This window comes from Sinohyriopsis cumingii, chromosome 6 (genome assembly GCF_028554795.1).
Source record: "Sinohyriopsis cumingii isolate HCF-2022 chromosome 6, ASM2855479v2, whole genome shotgun sequence".
Classification (NCBI taxonomy): domain Eukaryota; kingdom Metazoa; phylum Mollusca; class Bivalvia; order Unionida; family Unionidae; genus Sinohyriopsis; species Sinohyriopsis cumingii.
The window spans coordinates 121284007-121311758 of NC_142966.1; the positions used below are offsets into that span (position 1 = coordinate 121284007).

General features: G+C 38.4%; 1 protein-coding gene across 8 annotated transcripts in view; it reads left to right on the forward strand.

Moving 5' to 3' along the window:
• LOC149797855 (uncharacterized) overlaps positions 1-27752 on the forward strand; it is a 128439-nt gene that overhangs the window by 20638 nt on the left and 80049 nt on the right. For 3 of the 8 annotated variants that reach the window (XM_089962876.1, XM_089962871.1, XM_089962875.1), the window contains exons 2-3: positions 9407-9492; positions 10939-11022. The exons of 2 other annotated variants lie outside the window; for them this stretch is intronic. Coding sequence is in view for 1 of the 6 variants with exons in the window: in XM_089962869.1 (XP_089818995.1) it covers positions 10878-11022 (145 nt within the window). In the remaining 5 variants the exon portion in view is untranslated. Of the gene's footprint in view, positions 1-9406; positions 9493-9546; positions 11023-27752 lie in introns of those variants that run through there. 3 more of the 8 variants (XM_089962872.1, XM_089962874.1, XM_089962869.1) reach the window with 2 other exon arrangements.

A 27752-nucleotide genomic window follows, 5' to 3' on the forward strand; every position in this document is an offset into this window, starting at 1 on the left:
TTTTATCTTCAGAAAAAAAAAGACGATATGATATGGAGTTTTATTATTAGGACATTTGCAGGAACAACAACAATCGAGGTTGTATTTTTTGAACCAAGTAAGATTACTGTATTATTCAATGAATTTATTCAAGAACATAAACGACAACTACAGCGATTACGGCAGTATTTTCAGGAGTGTGTTTTTAATGTATCAAGTTCATGCAACGAGATTATCAAACGCGTAGAAATATTAAATCAGCTCGTGTCCGACATGGAATACATTCACCAACGAATGATTCAGGCAATAATTGATACTAAAACTTTAGACAGCAAACAACAATTTTTAAACGCGTATTCGTAAACAGAAATGTCGCTGCCAAATTTTAGATTTCCCGGTTATAACGTACCCGAATTAAGAAAATCCGTCAATGATGCCATCGATGAGTTATTTCCTAAAATACTAGCTGCGTGGAGAAAAACGCTACCACCAGCAGCTGTACTTAGACACAACAATGATCCATTAGGAGGTGGACGACATTTATCCGTAGAAACTGTAAATATAACAACCGTAATCGCTCTTAATCTTACATGCGATATCGTCGAAGGGCAGTTACAACATTAACACGACAATATCAAATCAGGCTCAACAAGGATTTATTCTTTATTCATTTACGCCAAAAGAACCACATGGATTTTTACTTATACAAGAACCAATCAATCCGGTTTATCTACGATGTCATAATCATTTGTTATCAAGGATGAATTTCAGATTGACAGATCAATCCGGAAATTTATTGGATTTGAGAAACGACGTACTAAGTATTAATTTACTTATAAAATCGTAACAAAAAATATTTTAAAAAAATTCACAAAGATCCTTAAGATAAAAATATTTATTTATTTTTTTGTTTTTCCGATAGGGTGTTTACTAGTCAAAATCATGCAAATCATTCAGTGTTGTTTTTCCGATAGTGTGTTTACTGGTCAAAATCGTGCAAATCGTTCAATGTTGTTTTTCCGATAGGGTGTTTCCTTGAAAACTCAGTAAAAAAAAATATTTCAGTGAAAAAATAAACATTTCAGTGAAAAAATAATAATTTTCAGTAAATAAATAATAATTTTAGTACAAAAAAATAATTTCAGTAAAAAAAATAAGAATTTCAGTAAATAAAAAAATATTTTAAGATCTTCGTGAAATAAATAAAATTATTTTTCGTCGTTATCTAACATTTTTCTTAATTGCCTCACACGAGTATTAATTATCTTTTTGTTTCATATTCCTGAGATAACTCTGATCTAATTTTTTCAATTATTCGAGATAAATCGACAAATTCTTTTATCTGTGTTTCATTTACGACAGCCAGTGATTGATACATCGCTGACTAAATTGTCTTTATAAATCTGTATTCGGACGTTAGAATATATCTTCCTTCGTATTTATTCTGTTGTAGTGTTTCAAAATCAGAAATAATTTTTTTCAGGAGTTAATTCGTCAGATATTTGTATTCCGTTATTTATTAATTTTTCAGTAGCATCAATTATATCGTTGATATTTTCTTTATTCATTTATACTAAATATTATATTTCTAAAACAATATTTCTTCAGTAAAAAAATATAATTTGAGGAAAAATGATAGGTTATACAATCTCAATCTAATACTAGAGGAATATAAGAAAACGAAATCCAATTTCCAAACCGATACGAAAACGATGATCTGGTTATCTTATTTGCAACATGTTGGACCAAACGCGAATTAATGCCGAAATATTTTCCGGCCGCGTTCATCGACTGAAATATTATTTCTTCACCGGTTTCCACGTTGAAGGATTTAATCGCTCTAGGAATTTTTGAGTTCCTCCCAGTGTTTCCTATTGTAGAGTTCTCACTCGGTGCAACCACCCGTAGATTAGATAAACCGTTATTTAGTATATTTCCGTCAATATGGTCGATTAGAAGACCGTCTCTGATTACTCCAAAGAAACACTCGTATATAAAACGGTGATTGAGATAATTTTTCTTTCCGGTGTTGAATTTAAGATAACCAAATTTGTTGACGTTACCAACCGGATTTTTCTAATCATGCCTCTGCAAGATGCTTCGTAGTTTTCAATGATCGGATGCTTCACAAAGACTTTGTTCATATAGTAATACTATTTGTTTAAATTATAATTTGTCTGAGAACTTATTTAGATAATCCATCTCGGATTTAATAGCGCTATCATTGGTGATATCTTTTTTTATCATAATATCTGTTAAGCTCTCTGTATTTTTTACCACCGCAGTTTACACACAATTATGTTTTTTCTCGGACTCCAACACCACACCGCATGCATGATATCGGTCCTAAACAACCTCGACGAATGCACTGTAAATGCTGCCAACAGAATTCTTTTTCGCAGGATTTTTCACAACAAGTCAACGAACCAACTATTAGCCATTTACATTGATTCATTGTAATATTAGATATTTGTCTAAAATATAATATGACTGTAAACAAGCCTTTATTCGATCTTGATGATGTTGAACAGGATTCGACTGACGTCAATAACGCCAAAAAAAAAAGAGTTTTATGATGATGGAGCATCTCATGTATGGTCCACGTGGAAAATTATGCACGTTGACAGTGTTATTGATAATACGATGAATGATACACAAGCCAAAACAATTATCGATTATATCGGTGTTCGTCATCGTGGCAAGAAATTTATCTTTAGAATAAAATTTATTGTGCAAACGACGGATTCTGATGTATGGATTATTCGTGATAAACGTGATCCTGTAGTTAGAGGGAAAAAAACTGTTATTGTGTGCGGTGATTCTAAACCTGGTTTATTGACTGGCATTGACAAACCGTATTACGAGCGATCGTATCCCGTGACCGCAGTTGTTTACGGAATCTATCAACTTAATGATAAACCTGATGTTGAAAATCTTACTCCGATGAAAATCTCCTTGACTTTGTCAAGGTTAAATTGTGTGGCTGAGCAAGTAGTAGAGTATTTTACAAATACGAAGCGTGGATCGGGTTTAACAGATTTAAGACGCGAAAAAGTAATCGCATGGGCTGAATCAGTTGCAGATAAAGGAGCATCAATAAATGATGTTGCTAAATTATCAAGTAAGCTAAAATTTCCTTTATTAATAAAAACCTTATCAGGAGAGATTTTATACGAATCAGTAAATAAATCAAGAGGAACACCAATTACAATTATTGATCATAATTCGCACGAATGGACTTCCGCGGTAACAATATTTCCACGAAATCGTGTTGTAAAATTATATTCGAGAAACTCTGATGGAAAAAAATTTATTTTATTTTATTTACGAAATAAGTAAAAACGATGCCGTGTCAGTATGGTTATTTAAGAGCTCTGAAAACGAATACGATCAGTTTGTAAGACCTAATGGTGATTTATACAGAAACGAATCTTTACACGAGGAAATTAAAAAACTTGCAGAAAAATATTCCATGAACGAGCAATCATTAGTTAATTGTTTTACCGTTCCGTCAGTCGCTGCTCATGTTGCTCGAGAAAAGAAAACTTATGGAAACCAACACGTGCTGAGTTTCTAGAAAACATCCAACAGAGTTGTGTCGAATACGGACACGGTGGTTTGTGGAATACTAAATATAATTACAGCGATATGATATCAGTTGACATGGTCGCGTGTTATCCATGAAGTTTTCTAGGGATGGGTAAGTGCGCTGAATACTTTAAAAAATTCGGACACCCCACAAACGAAATGACACGAGTATCAATTAATGGTCCGTTACCGGATTTTCAGTTAACGGGATTCGCTCGTTTAGTATCATTTGAGTTTGCTAGAGATCTCCATGGGATTTGTTATATTTGGTTTGGTAGACACTTCTCGGAGCGACGTTGGGTTCCAATAGTGTCATTGAGATATATGCTTGATTGTTTAATGTTAACGTCGCTGACAGTTAGTGAAGCGATTATATCGTATCAAAAACAAATTAGTGTTTGGTTACCAACTGAATACGACTCGCATGATGAAAAACAGCAAAAGATCTCGGTAGAAAAATAATTGGTAAATTCACTCAAGGTGGAGCATACGATCACCGACGGCATCATTCACGATTAATCATGGATGATGCTGAATTAGATTTTATAATCGCTGATACTGCTGCGAGAAACATATTTTGTAATCGAGAAAATATTTACTTATCAGACGGAAAAAATTAGGAACAGTTGTTAGTTATATTGATGGAGAATCCCCATCAGTATACTCATTTAAGATCTTCGATGTTAGCTTATGTTTCTATAAATTTGCTATCGATGATAAATATATTTCCTCGTGACGCAGTTACAGTTGCTACGGACTCGTTTTATATTGATAAAAAATATTCGCGGTTGTTAAATAGTTTTGTGGGTACTTATGAATCATGGGGTTCATGGAGAATCAAAAATGAAAATATACTCGATTATTGTGAATCAGCGGATGTTGCAATTAAGGATAATTATTATCACGATGAAATACCAGAAATTTCGCTGGAACCGTCTGTGTATGATCCAGCATCTAGACATAAAACAGTTTACTTGAATGGACTAGGTAGTTCTGGTAAAACAACACGAGTAATAACATTATTTCAAAATTCTTCTGACATAATCGTGTTAACACCAACACACAGACTCGCGCGAGATATGAAACAACGAGGAGCTAATTCGTGTGCTTATCGCAGCTTTTTCAAATACAGCGGTGGCACATGGACATTCTGATCGAATGGGAGAAAAATATATTAATATGGTTATTATCTGGGATGAAATATGTATCGTGCCGTTGGAAATACTGAAAACATTTCTCGATTGGTTATTACTAAAAATACTGCTGTGATAATGTGTGGCGATCATGGTCAACCATGTTCCATCGACGGGGTATCTCCGCATAATTAGTTAAAGAATTTTGTTGATTATTACGAAGAAATAAATGACGATTATAGATCACTTGATGCAGAATTAAGCGAGTTAAAAAAAAATTAATCAGACTACAGCCGAATAAAATTCAGAGCACGGTAATGAATAAGATAATTTTAGAAACAACAATGAAAGACTTTTTACAATCGTGGAAACCAAATGATTTGATAGTTGCAAGTAGAAAAATAGTTTGTGATAAACTTCAACGAGAGTTATTTCAGTTACAACGAGAGAAATTTTCAACGTTGCCAGTTCCGTTGTGTTATCGACCAGCAGACACACGACGACAAAATATTGACGTTGATGTGCCGGGACGAGGAAAACAAAATCTCGTGTTAAATGATATTGTTACAGTTGATATTAATGATGCTGAGGACGCGTTAAATACGGAATAATCTCCGTGGACACTTAGATACGCGATGACAATTCATTCATCGCAGGGATTAACTATTTCTGATATAATTGTTTGGATTGTTGATGATCGTATCGAATGGTCAAATTTAGTTTATCTCGCTATATCTAGAGTTAGAAAATATCTCAGTTGAGAAGAATTGTTTTAAATAAATCAATAATCGATGAAGAAAAAAATTAACTGTCACTTGAGTGATTTAGGCGGTAACTGAGTGTTTCCGGGAATTACTTGCAATTCTTCGCGTGTAAATCCGCGTTGAGGAGCAGTTGAATCAAGTATATAAATTGCTGGTCTACCAGTTGATCTTGTCACAGTAGATATTTTATGTGTTGTAATGCTCCAAATAGGATCAGTCGCTCTTTTTCTGCCACCTTCAAGTTCACCGGGTTTATACAAATATCTAACAGTGATACTACCCAATACCGGTTGTGTTGAAAAATCACGTCGTCGTATTGGTATATTTTTTTTTGTAATTGCTTGAATAGGTTTCATATTTATTGCTCGGGTTACTTCGTTATTTAATGCGGCTATAACATCTGGTAATCTTTCAACCCACTCGTAAGATATATTATCCTGAATAAATTATTTCGCGTACTGATATCCAAATAACCGCTCAGCGAGTTTTCGATTAAATCGTTCAACAATTGCCTGATCATTATAAACTCCAGTGTGTCCCCGTCGTATTTTAACATTGTTTTGTTTCATTAAAAATGATACTGCACCTAAAAACTCTCTACCAGGATCAATTTGTAATAATTGTGGCCACTCCAGAGGTCCTCGTTGATAAAATTTTTTAAAGCATCTGCTTCGTCAACGGCAGTTTTTGTTGATAATGGTTCTGCTTCTTTATATCTACTTGCAATATCAACTATTGTTAGTACATATTTGTATGTTTTTTTTGATAATAATATCATGCGGTAAAAACATAATATCAGCTTGATGAACTTCAATGGGAACACTAACATCAAAATGTGCAAACTGAATTTGTTTAGGTGGTGGTAAATAAATTTGCCATATTGCTTGTCTGGATAACCATAATTTAGCAGTAGAATATTTTACTTTTGCTGCGGTGGCAAGTTTATTAATTGCTGTTTTACCCTTCCAGAATCCAATTGGGGAATAATAAATTGATTCCATTTTTATATATTACCAGCACCTAGCGCTAATTTACATTTCATCGCTGATTTTATCAACCAACTTGTTAATTTTTCACTGAAATATTTATCAGTGATGGAATTTAATGTATGAACTAATTTTACGTCCGCAAGATGCCTCTGTTGCACATCATTACTTAGATAAGGAATATCATGAGTGAGACACGTCCGATCAATAGCGTTTACTGGTTGTTCACCCGATTGTGGTTGATTTTCGTTGTCAAGTCTGATATCAAGTCGGGTTCCGGGACCGCAGTAATTGTATCCTGGAAGATGTTTTTCTCCGGGGTATTTAGCCCAGAGAATTTCTGGTAATTTTGATAATTTTGCTGTAATATCACCTCCGTATTTTTTCTTTTTTTATCACCAGAAATAAATCTAAATTTCTTTGAACCGCACTGCGCACATTGACCTGCAGCAGCTGATCTGTTATTGCGTGTTGTAACCGTAGTTAAATCAATTGTTGGAGTACGGGTCTTGCATTTTACACAATATAAATCCATAAATATAATTATATCATGAATGTAATTGATTTTTCCGCGATAAAAAAAAAAAAGCAAGAACCGGTCAAACATCATGCCGCGTTGCCAAATTCTATTAGAATGATTATAATAGGTCCATCTTTTAGTGGAAAAACACAATTGTTGCTTAATTTAATAATGAGATGGTTAAAATGGGATAAATTGTACTTACTAGCACCATCAGTTGATGATCAACGATGTTATGAAGTATTAAAGGATTTTAATAAAAATGCGAGATTGTTAAATGATCACGGTGATGATATTATCGAGTTTATAACCGTCCGTTGATTCTATTGATGGAGTTATTAATAATTTAGTCGTGTATGATGATGTGATGCTAGACAAACAGTCAAATCCAGCTAGAATATGTTCTCGAGGTAGACATAAAAACACTGATGTTATTTGTGTTACTCAGCGGTATACACAGATTCCAAAAGTAATTAGAGATAATTGTAATATTTTAGCTGTATTTAATGGAGTTGATACTCATACGCTGAGAAATATTCATCAAACTTGGTGCAGCGGTGACATGGATATAATTAAATTAAGAAATCTATTTAGTCAAGCGCAATTATCTCCACACGGATTTATAACGATAAATTTACATGATCCTCGAACAAGATATCGAATCGGACTTGATAAAATATTTGGATAAAATAAACAACAGGGAACGGGCGCGCTTTTCAAACTCGGCACAGTAAATGATTTACCATGACTAAACGGGAATTAAATCACCGCGAGGCTTTATTTTTGGTAAATAAGGCTTTTTGTGATTTTTTGCAGGAAGCTTTATTTTCACGATCGGACAAATTATATTTGAAGCAAATCAGTTAGAGTCTGTTCCCCGTCTCTGCTGCTATGGCGCTGTTTTTATTGTTATCATCTCTGCTGTTGTGCTAAAAACAACAAATTTGTTATGGATATAGAGATGGACATCAGTGCAACATTATATCCCTTCGCTACTCTTCTCCAGGCATATAAAAATCATTGAACATTGTTTCAGTTTCAGTTAAATTCAAGTTAAAAAACAAAACAAGAATGATTATGTAGACAAATCTAACAAATTTTGTCCACTGTCGATTTTCATACTCAGATGGATCCATTTTTGTTACGATGATGGCGAGGTACACAGACGTACTATGGACAGGCAACACGTTTTCAACAACTAATAGTAACTTCACTTTTTAAGTGATTTCAAAGAAAGAGGAACGGAAAGTTTGTTAGAAATATGAACTTAATTAATTAGTATAGGCATACCATTTGATTATATAGTCCACATTTCATATTACCTATGCCGTTGGTAATAAATACTCAAGTTATGAATGAATTTTAAATCACAGTGGATAAATATGGTAAACGAAGCATAACTAGCTGAGTCCATCTTGCTTGTTATAATATTAGATACTAAATAAATACAGATAAAATATATTTGCTAGCTTCAATTCTTGACTTTTTATAAAATTCGGGGCATATGGTGTTTATTTTATTGAAGGCGATATCTTAATTAAAAATATGGCTTAATTAAAATTTTTGTAATTGACATCAACATCGTTTGTAAAAATACAACCACAAGTGTAATATAAATTACATGGACTCCAATTTATACATATATGTCGACCCCGATGTTAATCGTAGAGAGTTGTATCCAAATGTTCTCTTCTGGTCTTCAACATAATTTGCCGCACGTGAAATCCTCATTAGAGAGATGCCAACAACAAAACAAATAATATATGATCTGGTTAATGAGTGCCAAAAGTAGCTACTTCTTAAACACTTAGTCCTCTTTTAACAAAAACGATACAATCTAAGTAGGCCATATTACATAAGATAGCTTAAAAGTTTAGAAGATCCTGAAAATTCTATTAATTTAATCAAAGTTATAATACATCTAAGGCTTCTGATTTTGAGCTTGAGTTTAATTCTTGCTTAAAATACGGGGCCAGGAACTTAAGTATGCAGTTCCTGCTATCATCTTTTAACAAGGTAGTATCCAAAAGTAATCTCTAAAATTTCTAGTTCAACAGGTTACAAAATTAAGTTACAGTTTGTTGATCAGTTTCATCGTATTATTCCGATACAAATAATTTCACTACGTTTGATACGTTCCTCCAGTTGCACCAAAAGGCAGTTGTATGTTAAAACACAAACCAAAGAATTCATTTCAGTGGTATATCTGAAACTAAACCATGGTTGAGACCTATGTGATGTATAAGTTTCTCTTCTAGTTCTATAGATTAACATTTCGACTGTTGCACTAAATAAAGCTTCTTGAGGTGCAATTTACAACATTATACATTGTTATGACCATATGTATTCACAATTAAATATGAAAACAATATTTAAGGTGAAGTTACTGCTTCTTTCTTTTTTCATTTTTACTATGCGAGCATTTTTATTTGGTAGAAACGATTTGCGGTGCACACAGATCTTCAGTACAAGATGGCATTGCTTCATTAACAAGGCACGTTCCTTAGGAAATCGATACAAAGGTATTTTCATGATACTGGATTAAGAACTAGACAGGTGTAGACACCATTTAGACAAGGAAGACAAATTTAATCCACATGACTCAACCAGGTTTTGGCTTAGTGTGTGTGTGTGTGTGTGTGTGTGTGTGTTGCAACGAAATTAAGGAAAATTATTGCAAAAGAATTTTTAAAATTATTTTTACAAAGAGGACGAACACCAATATTTTCGGCGATTAAGAGACTTCAGATGCCTCTAGGCCTCGCAATAAATCGTATCAAACATCAATACTGAACAAAGTTCCAAGAACACAGAGTTCTTATGTTACCAATGACTGTCTTATTTTTACTATGGCAGTAAATACAGTTACATATTGACTTCTGAGTTAGATTCATACACCACCGTTACTCAGGTTTATTTCTGGTCATTTTTTAACAGGTTAAAACCTTGTTTCATGTAACTTTATATCAGGAAAGGAATCAATATAAATGATGTCATTTTAAACTTAGACAAGGAAGACAAATTTAATCCACATGACTCAACCTGGTTTTGGATTGGGTGTGTGTGTGTGTGTGTGTGTGTGTGTGTGTGTGTGTTGCAACGAAATTAAGAAAAATTATTGCAAAAGAATTTACATATTGACTTCTAAGTTAGATTCATACACCACCGTTACTCAGGTTTATTTCTGGTCATTTTTTAACAGGATAAAACCTGGTTTCATGTAACTTTATATCAGGAAAAGAATCAATATAAATTATGTCATTTTAAACTTAGTGAATACTTTATGAAGATACAATATTAAAGACAAATACATGGGAAGGAAGGACAAATGTGTCTGTCTTCTTTGATATTTCCTTAAGACACAGTTTCCACGTCAACAAGCAAGTAAACACGAAACTTTATGTCAGAAATTAAATCAAGCCACCTCATATTTATAACATTCATTATGCGAAGAAATTTGGAGATGGGCAGAAAATGGCCGTTATTCTATATAGTCATACTCACTTGTTGACAAGTTTTCATGTCCTATGAATTGTCATCCCGTTAGCAGCCTCAGCAACATGGCTCTTTTTGTTCTCACCCATGCGACAGAGAATACTAGCTGTTTTGCAAACCCTACTTTTTTCATCTCAGTCTGGTGTGTCTAATCTTCTAATAAAGAAATACATTGATATTTGTTCTTAAATTAGCATGTATTCCGTATAAATATAAAGAAATAAAAATATTTTAAAGATATATGCTTCTCAAGAGTCCAGGTATCGCACACATACCTTGAAGCTTCCCTATCCGGTAATTTATTGTGAAAGTAGCGCAAAGATTACGTCATCTTCTTAACAATGTGCGTTTAATTGTTTTGTGGATTAAGGCAAGCTGTTGTATCTGTTACTTCTTTTTTTATTGAAGAGTGATGTTTTTATTTACAAAGTGGTTCAATAATATATGTTTTAATTATATCTACCGACCGTTAGGCATTTATCTTATTTGTAAAAACGAGGGTCACCCAACCACGACAAAGCCTGTTGATGTCTGCTGCCTGAGCAAGGGGCCAAAAGGTCAGTGCTCCATATGTATATAATCTTCAGCTTTAGAAATAATGTTACCGTGATAAAAGTGCCAGATACACGCGTACTGTACTCGTTACGCTCTGTATATCTTACATTTATGAACTTTTGTCATAGCTATGTATCCAGTACCTGTATTAGTTCTACATTGCAAGAGGTGGACCCTGATGTTTACAATTGGTTAAGACATAAAATGTGCATACCGTTTGCTTCATCATAAACAATTTTTGGTAGCAAAAGACAGATTTCAGATAATTTGTGTACACCGAAAAATACCAATAGGTTTTCAGTACATTTAGTCAGTCTCTAATCGTTTAAAGCAGCAGTCGGTACTGGTTGTGGCAAAAAAAGAGAAAATATGGAAAGTATAAACTTCATTAATTTAAATGATTAGTAATTCATACAAGATGCAGCATATGAGACTTTACGTAATAAAAATACAGATTTTTTATAACAAAGAATATTTGAGAGATATTTTAAATGCTATATACCTATTCGGCAAGGAAAAACTATCAATTTGAATCATATTTATTATAGAATTATTCCGTTGTATTCATTGTTTGTCCCGTTTCACTCGCAACGCATGTATATATTCAAATATATGCACGGTACAAAATCCCAAAGGAAGTTGCAAAAACCTAAGCAATCTTTAAAGATGCATATAACAAGGTCACATAATATGCGCGAACCTCAAACGTGCATTCAATACACTAAATGGTCATCAGTACACTAAATGGTCAGCAAGATCGAGTAAAGCGATATGATTAACAAATAAAATGCACTCAGCTTCAACAACTGCAATTAGACTCGACAATTTTGAATAGAATCACATCTGATTCTGAACCATACATCAATATTACTTTTTTATTATGTCCGCCTTTCGATTCGATAAAAGTATTTACACTAAATCTAGGCTTGGTATTTTTTAAATATTCGCATTTACTTCCTTTTATATATTAAGTTATCAAATTGTGGAAACAGTCACACATCTGAGCAATACAATAGTCCACAGGTTAGTGGAAATGTGCGTTAAGTTTGATCTTTACAAGATCGTAGTTTCAGACACTGGCTTATGTAAGTCATTTGAGTGTTTTGATCCTCGAATTTCTTACAATCTAACAACTTTCAAACGGTGTAGGCTCTATCCATATTTCATTTTTAATTTAATCAAATTATCTGACAAGCTCCTTCTTACAACTGTTGAAACTCACTTCGAGATTAGCATGTTGTTTTAAGTAATGGGTCATGATCAACATATAACGGGTGTACACATCAAATACCCAGACAGCTCCATTTTTTTAATTATAATAATAAAATACTATGCAGAGTAATTTATAGTATGTCCGATCGGTGAGATTATCCGACAATTATGTATCATTTTATTATATACAAATGTATGCACTTTATCCACCTAGAATAGACAAATGAATTGTGAATATTTAAATAATTACATTTTTAATAATTTCCAACCAAATTTATAGTGAATTTGCAATTTAACATGATCATGAATACATTACTAGATTAACTACGATTTGATACATTTTGCCGAGTTACTGACCGTATACTTAGCACACTCATATGATGCAAGCAGTGAACATATTGACCTAGGGAACACCGTATAAATACATTGATGAAATACAGATTAATAGTTACTAAGTTAATTTGTAGATTGTGATACAGCTAAAATTATTTCGCTGACAATGTCATATGAACGATAGTAAAATAAATGCAAGCAAATATTGAGTGAAATGTAAAATATCAAAGCATCCTAGTAGTTTGTACTTTGAATGTATTATTTTCAAAAAAAACCTTTTATTCATGTATTTATTTTCTTTACTTTGTCTGTGTCATGGTATCGTATTGTAATCGAACTTTGTTGTACTGTATGTTCTTATAAGTTATAAGGTTTTGTTTCGTCCAAGCCTTATGCTTTTCGAAAGACAAATTTTGTTGAGATATTTGTTTTCGATTATCACATGACCTGGACGGATCAACTGCTTATCACATGGAACCAAATTTTCAGGGTTCCAGTTTTGTTTCCTGTTTGAGCTGGCGTCGTGAATCAAACAAAGTACGGAAACTCGGGCGTAGGATGATATGCAGCATTGATGCTGGCTATTGGGATAACGAGAAAGAATACTGGTTATTGGGATAACGAAAAAGGATGCTGGCTATTGGGATAACGGAAAAGGATGCTGCCTTATACCGAATTTCACGCGCAATTCGTACACGTTAGCAATCTCATGAGTAAATGACGTAATGACGGTAACACGATAAAGAGAGATTTGTATTACAAAAGATAACATATTATCATATATATATAAACTCGCGGCATCCCATTTTTTATAGTTTTATTTTTATTTCAATTTTAATTTTTATCTTCAAACTTTCTTTTAAACACGGGTGTATCAATTTTTTGTTGTTGGTTTTTTGTTTAATGCTTTTGCTTTTGTTTAAACTTTCTTATATGACTGCCGTCCTAGGACGGGCGATTAAGCTATATATAGCGATACTTATCCTGACTCACCTCTCTGAATAAATGTCCTTCAAACTTTCTAGGTCATAGTTGTATGGAAAGAGATAAAAAGGCCATTATCTAAATAAAGAATAAGATAACACAAATCTTTTCTATGGGTTAAAGTTTAATGAGATGTATCGTACATCAACACATATGTATATAATCAGTTGTACACGCTCCTGTTAGGTCTTTTTATGTTTTATTTTTTGAAATATTTATTAAGTTCGTCTAGTTTAAATATTCTTTACAAAACCCAGTTTTAAGAGAACACTGACTATTGTTAAGTACATGTCGATTTCTTCTTCTTTTCGAAAAGCTCCGCGTATTCTAATTTGGCAATGACTTTGATCTGAGAGACATGTAATAAAAGGGTGTGTATTTTTTTCAAATCAGTTAAATATATCACTTAAAACACTGTTTCCCGATTTTACAACATTCGCATGGGACATCTGTCTTATTGGTGTACACCTTCTCCCAGTGCAATAGTGTTTTATCTTTAGTGCGAATTCTGGTGATTTATGTTCTGCCACGTACCCCTTGAAACTCTTTCGTGTGCCACCGTTAGTAAGCTTACCACACTTTTGGGAAATGCTGCCTTAAAATATTTATTAACTTTGAAAAATTAGGAAGCAATTTTGGAATTTTCGCCTTAATGATTATTCGCTGACAGTGGGAGAAAACACAATCCTAACCCACGGTTAAATTTTTGCATAACAATATTTAATAAACACGTGCATGTCTTGCATTAAAAATTGTAAATACTAGTATTCAGTAATATATAATACATGTATGAAATTCTGTATGTGAATCAGGCATCAAGGTAATGTACACAATGATAGCAAATATTAAGGTTACACATATTTTGTATCCCTAATACTGCTGTCGACATAATGACTACCCACTGACAATGAACTGTCGCCGTAATGACGGTAACGCTGTAACACAGAGAGAGAGAGAGAGAGAGAGAGAGAGAGAGAGAATATGCGCTAACATTCTAACATTGTATATAAATCAATTAATCTGTTGTAATGAATTGATCAATTAACTTCAAACGTTTGCACCAATAGTCAAGGCTACGAATAGTCGCTAGTAGTTAAGTGGGGCACCCTAGGGACAATGGGACTTAGCATTAAAAAGACCCCTGGGCAACTCTAGGGACAATGGAAATTTAACATGGAGAAAAATCGTGGGCAACTCTAGGGACAATGGGAATTTAACACAGAGTTTGGGTCTGTCTAGGGACAAGGGGAAATTAACATGGGAATAGAGTTTGGGCTTGTCTAGGGAAAAGGGGAATTGAATATGGGATTTTTTTTTTTTAAAATTTTTTTTTAAATTTAAATTTAAATTTAGGCAATGGAAAGGCTATCTCTTTTCGAGAAATATGGCTGGCCCTGAAAAGGGCCTTTGGGTTTTCTTCCGCTTCTAGTTTCTTCTTTTTCTCCACCAAGTTCTTATTTTATCTCCAACACTCTTTCTCTTCTTTTCTTTCTTTTTTTTCTCCTGCTCTTCTTTCTTCTTCTCTTCCTCCTCTTCTTTCTTCCTCTTCTCATTTTCTTCTTCTTTTTCAATCTTTTCGTTCCATTTGCTTATTCTTATTCTTTCCTCTTCATCCTCCTTCTCCTCCTTTATCTCTTTCATGACACCACTAATCTTGTCCTTTACCTTTTTTAAGTTATTGATTTCCATCTTTACACGATGGGGACTATAGGAATAATGGTCTTCAACCAGTCTTATCAACATCTGCTCCATCATTCCTAAGTTGTCTAAAACGTCTTGTAATGTTTGTATTTTGTCCATTTGGTTAGAAGCCATCTTCTTTTTTTATTCTTTGCAGAATGGTTTGAACGACGAATACTGTGGGTTCTTATACTTAAAGCGCGTACGTGAAGGAAAACATCCCCCTAAAACGTAAAATTGATCTTACCTAGATCATGACCAAACAACGCGCGGACGTGAAGGAAAACATCCCCTACTTTTTCATTTCATATAATAAAACCCAAACTATACTCTTCACATACGCTAAGAACAATAAACAAATCCATAATCTACTATCCACACAATCGTACGTGAGCGGGTACAAACACAAACACACAAACACAAACACACAAACACATACGCTAAGAAACAATAAACAAATCCATAATCTACTATCCACACAATCGTACGTGAGCGGGTACAAACACAAACACACAAACACAAACACACAAACACATACGCTAAGAAACAATAAACAAAATCCATAATCTACTATCCACACAATCGAACGTGAGCGGGTACAAACACAAACACACAAACACAAACACACAAACACATACGCTAAGAAACAATAAACAAATCCATAATCTACTATCCACACAATCGTACGTGAGCGCTTACAAAACCCAAACTATACTCTCCACATACGCTAAGAAACAATAAACAAATCCATAATCTACTATCCACACAATCGTACGTGAGCGGGTACAAACACAAACACACAAACACAAACACACAAACACATACGCTAAGAAACAATAAACAAATCCATAATCTACTATCCACACAATCGTACGTGAGCGGGTACAAACACAAACACACAAACACAAACACACAAACACATACGCTAAGAAACAATAAACAAATCCATAATCTACTATCCACACAATCGTACGTGAGCGGGTACAAACACAAACACACAAACACAAACACACAAACACATACGCTAAGAAACAATAAACAAATCCATAATCTACTATCCACACAATCGTACGTGAGCGGGTACAAACACAAACACACAAACACAAACACACAAACACATACGCTAAGAAACAATAAACAAAATCCATAATCTACTATCCACACAATCGTACGTGAGCGCTTACAAAACCCAAATTATACTCTTCACATACGCTAAGAACAATAAACAAATCCATAATCTACTATTCACACAATCGTACGTGAGCGGGTACAAACACAAACACACAAACACATACCCTCACACTATCTTAAAAAAGAGTTAGTGTTTATATTCACACTACTCTACCTACACATTGGCAAATTGATGGTTATTTCTTTTCTAGAATATTGGGTAGCCCTGAAAAGGGCTGTTTTTTTTTTTTTTTTTTGGAACTTCATGGACACCTGGTTAATGGTGGCACCTTCCAGGCCTGGCGCCACATACACATCTTATCCCCCAGTTACTTTTTACTTTTTGGGGGGAGAGAGCAGAGGCAGGATATGTCGCTTCAGAATCCCAATTTTCGCTCTCTGGGATTCTGAAATTTATTCTTCTTCTCTTCTTTTCCTTCTCCTCCTCCTCTTCTTTGTTTCTTCTCTCCTCCTCTTTGTATCTTCTTTCCTCTTCTTCTTCTTCTTTATATCTTCTCTCCTCCTCTTCTTTTTTTCTTCTTTCCTCCTCCTCTCTTATCCTTCCCTCCTCCACAATGGCTTCCGCGGCCAGTTCATTCAACAGGCGCCTGGCATATTCCAGATGCACATGAAGTTCCAACAGTTTAGACAGTCTCGTGTTCATTTTTGGTGTTGATCAATCAACAAGGGTAGCTAGACTGCCCAGCGAGTTTCAATTTATAATGAAAGCGCGGACGTGAAGGAAAACATCCCCCTAAAAAACATAAAATTGACCTACATCATGACCAAAAACAACAATGCGCGGACCTAAAAGAAACACTCAATCACTTTTTTATGCTACCCATCACTATTTTAAAATTTTTTATAAATCACTTCAATAGACTATCCACATACGCAAAGCAATCCAATCTAACCTCAAATCTACACCTCAAACACCAAATAAAGACATCATTTTAATCTACTATCCACACCAATGTACTTGATCACTTACAAACACACAAACTCACAAACACATACCCTCACATTTTTTTAAAAAGAGTTAGTGTTTATTTTCACACTACTCTACCTACACACATTGCAAATCGATCGTTATTTCTTTTCTAGAGTATTGGGAGGTAGCCCTGAAAAGGGCTGTTTTTTTGCTTGCTATGGCATTTTTTTAGTTTCTAAGAATGCGATGTCCTCTGAGGATAGACTTTCTGGCGATAGGTCTGCTTCTTCGGAAAGAGAAGAAGAACTCTTTGGTGTCGATACGACAATCGACAAAGCCTCTGTCAGCTTCAGGTTGCTGTTGTTGTTGTTGTTGTTGTTGCTGCTGTTGCTGCTGTCTCTGAAGTCTGTACTTCTCTATCCATTCTTCTTTTTCCCTGTTCATTTCTTCTCTGAAGAGCTCTTCTATCAGGTCTTCAGTGATTTTTAACATTCTCACATTCTCTATTTCTTCTGGCTTCGGTATCAGACTGTGTCTGACCCTATGCAAATTCACGTAGGCTTCGTTGAGTTTAGCTAGTTTGGAGCACATCTTCGTAGGAGGATGAGTCGACAATGGATGGTTAGACTGGAAACAACCCGGTTCTTAAAGTCAAAGCGCGGACGTGAAGGAAAACATCCCCCACACGGTTTTTGAGTCGCAACGTTTAGTGAGTGTCATGAGAGGGATAGTAAGAAATGAAAGAGCATCAATCCAACATTCTTATAGCTAAACAAAAGACAAAGGCATTTTTTTCAAAACACAACATTTTTTATTCAAAAATCACTTAACACTAAACAACAACAACTCTAACATTTTTTAACAACAATGCAACACTAAAAGTTTCTCCACTAGGTAAAGAGGGATAACAGTCTTCCATGGTTTCTAGTAATCTAGGATGACTTCTCTCAAACTGTTGATTTCTATGGTATTATCGAATTCTGCATACAGGATGACGTTCACCGTTTCATCAGGGTCTCGGTCTTTAAACTGAATTTCCACACGAATCTGGCCGGATTTTATAGGGTGGAAATGTCCCTCGTCGCTGCCTTGGTCTGGAGTGAAATCGAAAGCCCACAAAGCGTAGCCTCCTGCATAATCCTCGTACGTAATACCGTGACTGGGATTGGTTCCTAACTGTCCGGTGGCTTCGTACAGGGACAAGTACGATCTCAAGTAATTCTTCTTGGTAAAGTCAGGTTCGAAAGGTCGGGTACACAAGGTCTTGCCATCGCGACTGACTTCGATTTTGGACACGCCAAAGTGTTGAAAGTAGAAAGGATTTTTTTCGGCAGCTCCGTTGAAGGCTGTATTCTCGACGATACCAACGATCAAACGTTTGGGTAACTGTCCTTGGAACAGATGATCTTCGATCATGGATCGCTGTCCCTTGGGAATGGTGAAGGTTTTCACTTCCACGCGTCGTATGGGATACTTGGCAGTCGTTCTGCTCAACGTCTGACTGATGTCGTTTCCCACTTTAGGTAACACTTCCACACGGCGTACGTAGAGTCTGGCTTCTAGGATTTTGGTTTTGTAACCGTCACTATCAGCCATCAAATGGAAAGCGGCACTGCTACGATTCAGTCTCAGACGGACATCCACCCCGTTCAGCAAATACTTTTCTTGCAACCACATGTCCAAATGCAAACGATCCATCAGTTCTAAACTTGTGTCGGCTCCCGTGATTCTCTTTCCTCGTTCTACAAATCCATCATTGTTGTCTTTCTTTTCATCAGTTTCCAATATTTCAAACTTGGTAGGTTCGTCAGCTTCCCATACCACACAGGCATTGAGATGAGTGTTCTTGGCATCTATTCCGTACGTCAAGAGATTTTCCAGGTAGGCACGATAAGGGTAAGTATCCATGCTGCTACTGACCAGTTTGTTATTCAAGTACAAGTCCACTCCACTGAACAAGGAATGCATGAAATTGTTGACGGGAGCTACTGCTTCATCGTCTATAGCACCTCCAGTCTTATCTAGAATTTTGACTTTCAGGTACAAGTAACTGCTATTCAGATCGATGTAATCTTCGGGCTGTCCTTTGATTTCAAACTCGATGGGAGCGGAATCGGTCAGTGAGGAGACGGGGTGAAATTCCACCCACTGGGATTCTTGCATCGTCATCATCGTGGGGAGCATGGCAAACAGGTCCAGTTCCGTCTTGGAACAAGCGCAAGATTCTCGGTGCATCATTTTTTTTGTCTCTTTTCTCAATAATCGAAAACGTCTAAGTCTCGAACGGTTCTTCTTTTCTTGGCCTTTCTCGCTTGAAGTCTGGTGAAAGGGTGTTTTCTTCGTCGTCTCTTTCTGCCTTGTCCTTGCTGAATGCCTGACTCGGTAGCGTGCAGGGCATTTATAGGTGTTTCTCGTTGGCCTAAAATGTCTTTGCCCGTTTGCAGCAAGACATTTTTGCCTGCCCTCATGAAGGCTTCTTTAGGGTTTTGTTTGTCGATGATGACATTTTGGAGAAATTCTTTGCCTTGCGTCAGTGCCGCATCTTTCAAGGCGTGCAATCCGCGTGTCACCATCGGTTTCAACACCGGGGCCACCGAACGAAAGGCCGATTTTAACATATCTCCTAAGCCGTGTCCTCGCTGTCGAGCAACCCCTCGGTACACTCGATACATGACTTACTTACGAGTCGTGAGAGAACCGTTTTCGAAAATGGAGTTTCACCGTGACTTTTCCTTTGGTGAATGGAATATTTTGTCCCAGATCTCCTTTTATAGCAATGTTGACCGTGTCCAAATACGACTTACTGACAGGCAAATAGTGAGGATGTACAAATTCGCGGTGGACGTGGTAAGTGTTTCCACCTTCCTCGTCAGCGCCCGTGGCAGAATCTACTTTGAAAGGAATGACACGCAGTAACGGTACGGAGGTGTGTCCCACCACGTTATACTCCACCACATCGGAGTACACAAACATCAAATTCAGTCCTTGGTTCAGTTCTACTGGGGCACGAAATAACTTGCTAAAAGACTCGTTGTCGTAAACGATGGGTAATTTGTTTTTCTTGATCATGGTCTTTCTCATGTCCATGTCTCCGCCCAACATGTCAAACAATTCAGGACAAAATAAAATGGACATGATTTTACTCCGTTCAAATTTCATCAAGAAGCGACGAGCTGTTTTGTGGTACTCCATGGTGACACTTTTGTTGACATGCTCCAAAGCTTTCAGAAACACGACATTAAACCTGGAGGTTATGGTGCTGACCAAATGTTGACCACTAAAATAATAGCCTGGGGGAATGAACAAGTGAGAGGTGGTGTACTTTTGATTTTGTGTACGGGTTTTCTTGTCATATTTGACATTGCTATCCATCCACTGTTGCATTTGCTCGTCATGAACTTCCACATCAAAAAAATTTTGATTGGGAAGGACATTGAGGACTTGGGTCGGGTGAATCATTTCTACTAAAACCACTTTCCAATGGGCTTCGTGATCTAACTGGATGGCTTGAGGTAATTTGGCCGTGTAACAGCACAACGTGTTCTTGGGAAACACGTCCATGGAACTGTCACTGGGTAAGGTTAAGTAAAATTGGTTTTGGTGACTCATAATTCCAGAGTTCTGTGGCTGTCCGAGGGGATATTACTGGACGTCAGAGGCGTGTCTCCGTCTAAAATGGGGTTCTGGTTGTGGTTGAAGTGGTGACTGGCACTGGCACTGGACACAAGGTTCCCGGGGTTCCCGTTCGAGGTGAATTTCAGGGAGGGATTAGGAAGCAGGTAACCGATGCAACTGCGCAATAAAATGGTCCACAATTGTTTGTCTCCTTGTTGCAAACTCAGATTGGCGATGGCTGCCCCGATGACACAATACACCACGAAGATTTGGCAGAAAAAGACGATTTGCGTTTTAGGCACACGTTCTCCACACCACACCCACAAGGGTTGTTTTTGTAAATCTTGCACAGAAGAACTAGGTGAAGGAGGAGTGGTCGACGTAGCTGCGTCTGCTGTGTGAAAGGGCATGATGGTCACTTCTTTTTATAGTCGATGACTTGCGAAGCGTCGATCCAAGAATCGAAACTGGGTGGATATCCTTTCCAACGTACTTTGACTTCTTTGACACGTCGTTTGCCCACTTTACGGGTTCTGCGTTCGAGAATGCTTTCGATGTCGTACACGTCGTCTTCTTTTTTGGTGACACGTTGTAACTCGGGCAAATAAAACGTTCCTTTGAGCACTTCTCCGTTCATGTCTTCCAATTTATAGACGGCAGGATGACGGCCATGCACTCGTCCAGTGACGCGAAACAATTCGGTCGTCCAGTTAGGTAAGTAACCTTTGTCGAAAGTGCGTTTGGTTTTGCCAATGCGCACCCAATCTCCTACGGCCAACATTCCACTTTTCTCGGGGACAGCCCTCGTCGGGGACGTACCAAACAGACGCTCAAACACCAACACTTCGTTGTCGGGAGTCACGTCTTGCGGGGCACGTCCGATGCTTCGATGGTAAGATTGGTTGTACGCTTGCACCAGGTGCGGTAAGATGTCGATGTACTTCAGAGTGTGGTGATGCGTAAAATATTTCCACATGCGTTCTTTCAAAGTGCGTTGAAAACGTTCCACGATGCTGGCTTTGGTTTCGGGATTCTCGGTGGTAAAAAATGAATGTCACGTTTTTTTGATTCTTTTTGGAAAGCTTGGTTCAGAAATTCGATGCCTTTGTCCGTTTGCCATCGAAGAGGGTGACGACCGCTTTGTTTCAACACCCGTTGCAGGGCTCGCACTAACTCGCTGCTCGATTTGGAAGTCAAGGGCACGACCCAGGCAAATTTGGAAAAGACGTCGATGACACAAAACAAATATTTGTAGCCACGATTGTAGCTGGCCAAATGAGAGACATCGGCTAAATCGGCTTGCCATTGATGATCGATGCTTCCACTCGGGTGCGACTTCTGGCAAACTTGCGTCGAATGGGTTTGTGTAAAGTGTAGGTAGCTTGTTCTTGTAACCATCGTTGCACTTGAGGTAAACGGAGACTTTTCAGTCGCGTTTTGGCAGCACGATACAATTTTTGAACTCCTGCGTAACCTGCAGGATGGGAGGGATCGTAGTAAATGCTGGCTAAGACTTTTTCAATTTTTTTTTTGTGTTGGTTGGTGTGTTAATAAGGCACCCACTCTTGGAGGATGCTACTCTTTTTCTCTTGGGGTATTTTCTTGGATTGCAATGCTTTGCGTGTGCGGCCAGCAATAGGTGTCGAAGAGGAGAAGGATGTCTGAGCGGGGGATATCGGTTCTTGTTTCACTTCTGTCTTCACTTCTGTCTTCACTTTCTTTTTCTCTTGTGATGAAGAAGGGGTGGCCATCATCTTTTTAATCCATCCAATTCTGGAGGTAGGTGGTGTTGTTAACTTGCGTACTTTTTCGGGTGGAGTTTGAAACCCTTCCTCTTCTTCTCCTTTTTCTGTCTTGGTCACGGGTACTGGTGGTACTGGTACTGGTACTGGTACTGGTGATGGTGCTGGACTTTTCATCAAGGTCTTAAAATCTTTCAGAGTGGGTAGAGCTGTTTCGTCTAAAGCTTTCTGGTGAAAGAGTTGCAGTCGTTGCAAGAGTTGACCGTACTTTTGCGATTTTTCTGTTTCGGACAAATCTTGGCGATCCATCAAGGACTGCAATTCGTGTTGTAACTGGGACATCTCGCTCAAATGGGGATTGGGAGGTAAATGCGGGGTGTGTTGTTCTTGCCACCGATGGTATTCCATCCATCGTTTGTAAGGTACTAAAGCTAGTTTTCGTCCTTCCATGGGGTTGTCAGGGGTCGATTCTGAGATCTTGGAACTTCCGAGGCCTTTTTATCTTGCTCCCACCAGTCCTCCCAACATGGTTCCCAAGACTCCTTTCAGTATGGGGCCTAACAAGAGAGGTAAAATACCTCCACGTTGCACTAACATCTTCTTTTTTTGACGAATGGGAATTTTCTTTTGAACCATTTGGCGAAGAACGTGACGATGTTTGCCTAAGCATTGTTTCTGGTGTTTGGACAAAGGGATCGTGCCTTTCAAAACGTTCAAACAACATTCGCACACGGTATCGATGACCTGTTTGGAGGCTGTTTGAATGAGTTTTTTTCGTAGGGGTGGAGAAGCTTTGGACAGGACAGATAACATGTCCCCATGTTTGGCTAAACGTGGTGGCAGTCCTTTCCTTTTCTTTCCTTGGGGTTTTCTGGAGGGTGACATCTTTGAGTCTTCAGGAGCACCAAAAAAACACTGATACCCGACTTGGTCACAGGCCTTTTTTATACTGGAACGCGTCGCCACTGATTGTCTTTACGTCGTATTAGTTTGAGGACAGGCATGACACGTCGTGCAGGGGTACGTAACGGACTAAATCGAGCCAGTTCTTGCTTGGACAAATCCAGCAAACTTTGTAACATGCCCGATCTTTCTTGAACTTTGATTTTGGGAGAAGGTACTTTGTGAGCAGCAGCCACTGCCACTAAATTGGAAGGTCCTGCCACTGGGGAAGTTCTTTTGGGGGTCATCAACGGAGAAGTTCTTGGTGTGATCAACGTCTCCAAGTACTCTTCAGTTCTGGGTGTCATTAACGGAGAAGTGGACAAACGTGAAGCTGCCGGAGACGCAGTCACCGCCGTTTTAGGTCGTGGTTTGCGTGTGTAAGGTTGCGTCCTGGCCGAAGTGCCTCTCTTGCGACTAGTTTTCTGTGGACTTTTCTTTTTCTGGGGGCTTCTTTTCTTTTTCCGGGGTGGTGGTGGTGTCTGGTCAGAGGAGGGTCCTGCCACTGGAGAAGTTCTCCTTGGGGACCTGGTCTTTTTCTTCTTGGGGCTTCGTTGGACTTTTGTCTTGGGGATAACTTTGGGGGCATTAGGATCCCATCTTAAGAGTGAGCGAATGATGACCCCTCCTAGAGTACCGCTCCCTCCAGGTTTCAAAATGATTTGTTTTTTGGTTTGAGTGTCGATGCGGGGATCGGCCAGTTGGACCAAAGCGACTTTGTTTCGATCGAAAAAGCGTTTGGTTTGATGGGGAATCTGAATGATTCCTTGGAGTAATTGACGTGCTGTCACCGTGAACCATCGTAAGACTTCTTTGAGACTAGCTTCTAAGACACGAGCTCGTGTTTGTGGATCTTTTTCTCGACTGATGCCATACAAGGCACGAATCAATTTGACGAGAAGATGCGACTGAAGGGACGTCATGTTCGCACTGAGAGTGAGACAGACGAAAAAGGGTCTGAGGTTTTTATAGATTTTTTATGGGGAGTGAAATGAAGTCGAGGACGGAGACGTGTACAGGACAGGCCCTCCGTCTTGGCACCAGTGGTGAAACAAGTGGGTACGAAATCGCAAATCCTCGGGAGTCGTAGGTTTCAAATCGACGAGTAAATAGGCGTGTGGAGTTTGAGTGGCATCGTCGTACGCCTGAGTCAGCCAAGGCGTTCCTAACTGTTTGGCTAAGACTTGCACTTGCGATTTATCTCGAGGGCTTTTAAACAAGACCACGTAATGCGCATTGAGACTGATGGTGCGATGGGCTTTACTTTGTTGAAACAAATTTTGGGTGATGTAAACGACACTGGCATTACGGTGATGCCCTTTGCGCGTGAACCACAGTTTAATTTCTTCTTCGTCTCCTCCTAACATGTCGTCGAAAATGACCAAATGGGTTAGACGGGAGTCAGAGACGATGCCGTCGTCTTCTTTAGGAATGCCTTCCACAAACACGATGGAATCGCCTTGACTTTCTCGCAAGAGGCTGTACGCCGATTGCCACTCTTTGTAACACCACACGATTCGTTGAGGGGGTCGATCGATCAAATGATGTTTATGTTCGATCAAACGTTTGACGAATTCGGTTTTGCCTGAACCGCTAGGTCCAGCAATGAGCATGTTAAAGGGATGGCGAAGATACAAAGCCTCCCAACTGGCACGATCTAAGTGTTCGTCGATGACTTTGACAGTAGAGGAAGAGGGAGCAGAGACAGCAGAGGTAGCCATGGTGTGAGAAATGTCACTTGTGACACGAAAAACAAACAAGACAGGAGTTTATATACTTTTTCAGAACACGTTTATTGAATGTTATTTTCAAACATGAATACGAGAGACAAAAAATACATAAAAGCCAAAGGCTTAAGTACAAGAATAAAAGGCACATGATAACCATGAACGTGGAATAAACACAAGTGTATGTACAACATGTTTTGGGTAAAGTTCTAACCAGTTCTATAGTAGGGGTAAGGTCACACAAGTGTCCTCCCCAAAGGGTCTTTCAGGCCTGTCCACGACAGTCCTGTCCTGGGTGACGGGTTCTTCTGGCACCGTCACTAACACAGGTTGAAAAGTAACTTTTTTCCTTGAATTACTCTCGTGCATACTGGGTCACCTCTTGTGTCCAAGCCTCAAAACCCTGGTCTCGGTGATGTCCAACATTTGACTCCTAACCAATCTGGTTTCTTCTTCGTCAACGACATGGTAAGTTACTTCAATGAACAATGAACTATCGATCTTGCCTAGGGTTCCTTTTCATATACAGACCAATACCGACGTGACCGTACGGTAAGGTGAAGTGATTGGGAAGTCGCACTCGCTTCTGGTATACAATTTGATAGACTTTTTCCAAGGGTCGACTGACGATGTGGTGAGTGGGTAAACGTACAATCTTGTTCGGTTGATAGGTGGTCACTTTAAAGTTTCCATCCTCTCCCGATTGCAAGGCTTCTTTCAATACCCCAAAGTTGACCACTCGACTGGTACGATGATTCAGAGTCAGTCCTTTCACTTTGCACGTCGTGTGCACTTCTTCTTGTTTGTCCCGGTATTCGTAGCCGTAATTTTTGGGACCGCCACTGACGAAACTTAGAATCTTGTCGTCGGGATGCTCGTCTGTCCAGGCTCCTAAACGGTCTCCTTCGATGTCAGGGTGCTGTTGAATCGGGTGATGGATGTAAATGCAACTGTCCGTGTCAAAGTACAGGACGCGTTCTTCTAACAGTTCTAAAGCTTCGTACAATTTTAAGCGAGCATGAGCTGTCACGTAAGCCGCAATGATGACATTTCCAAAAGGGTCGTCTTGTACAAAGTCCAGATCTTCTTCGTAATTGACCAAGATCAAATCCTCTCGAACGACGTCCACGTGTTTCATGTATTTGGTTTTGTCGTGAATCATCTGGAAGTAGCGGGAAGGTTCTGTCAAATATTCCGTCTTGGGTAAACACGGTCGTTGTGCCATTTTACCCCACAAGCAATTTAACATCACTTTGGCAAACGATCGCCTGCCTTCGTTTTTTTCGATGTGGTCTAAAGAGATGCCTTCTTGTGCGTAGTATTTCTCTTTGAATTGTATTTGGTCTTCGGGAGTGTGACACCAGGAAGGATAGCCGCTGGCTTCTTGTTTCAGTTTCAAAAAGGCATCCACGTAGTCGGCGAAAATGCCTTTCTGAGTAGGGTCACCCTTGTGGTACTGTTGTGTCTTGGGAAAGTGGCAAATTTCGTACACTTCTAACAGTTGGTATCCCATGTCCAGAGCTTTGAACAATTCCACGCTGACCCAGGTTCCCGTCAAGTCACGTTCTTCCTGGCTGTGATGGCAAGGTTGGTCCTGGTTGCACGTTTCGGCACAAGTACGGCACAAGGGAAACATCAGTTTGCCTTGACAATGGTGAGGTAAGACGGGATGGTATAGGTTCGTGGGAGGCAAAACTTTACACTTGATCAAGCCTTCGTATTGTCGAATGTTTTTCAGGTCGATGTGTTTCGTGAACAATTGCGGGTGCCCTACAGGAAAGCGACAATATTTGCACACGTAGGGATACAGCGAACACACGTCCAAGTATTTGATTTCTTCTCCTTTCTCTTCGTCGGCTTGGTACAGCAAACAGGTGGCATTGGTCCTTCCTCCGTACAAACTATCCCTCGGGTTCAGCGGGTCCATGAACTGGTAACTTTCCACGAGGCGTTTAAACTCGGGATCGGTTTTCATACGGTGATCGTATTCGTGTTCCCACATTTCCACCACTTGGTATCCTTGCTGTTCTAGCTTTAGGCGTCGCTGACAAGTGTCTTGGTACAGGTCTTCCATGGTCCGTTGTAAAAACTGATTTTTAGTGTCACGGTCAGGGTAGCAGACGGGACATCCGTGAAATAAGCAACCGTTAAACTCGTACACGATCTTGGGGTTTTCTAAGTCCCAGCCATCGACCGAATACGTTCCGATGGTCTTTTCGCCTCCTCCGTTGCGGGCATGCTGATATCCATTTGTCTTCCTTGTCGCACAAGTAATGTAACCAACGTAGGGCTTTGACCGAGTATTGACGCTTGACATAGTGGGTCGTTTGAGGACTGATGACAGCCACGGTGTTTTCAGGCATGAATCGTTGGCGGTACACTAAGGAACACGCTTT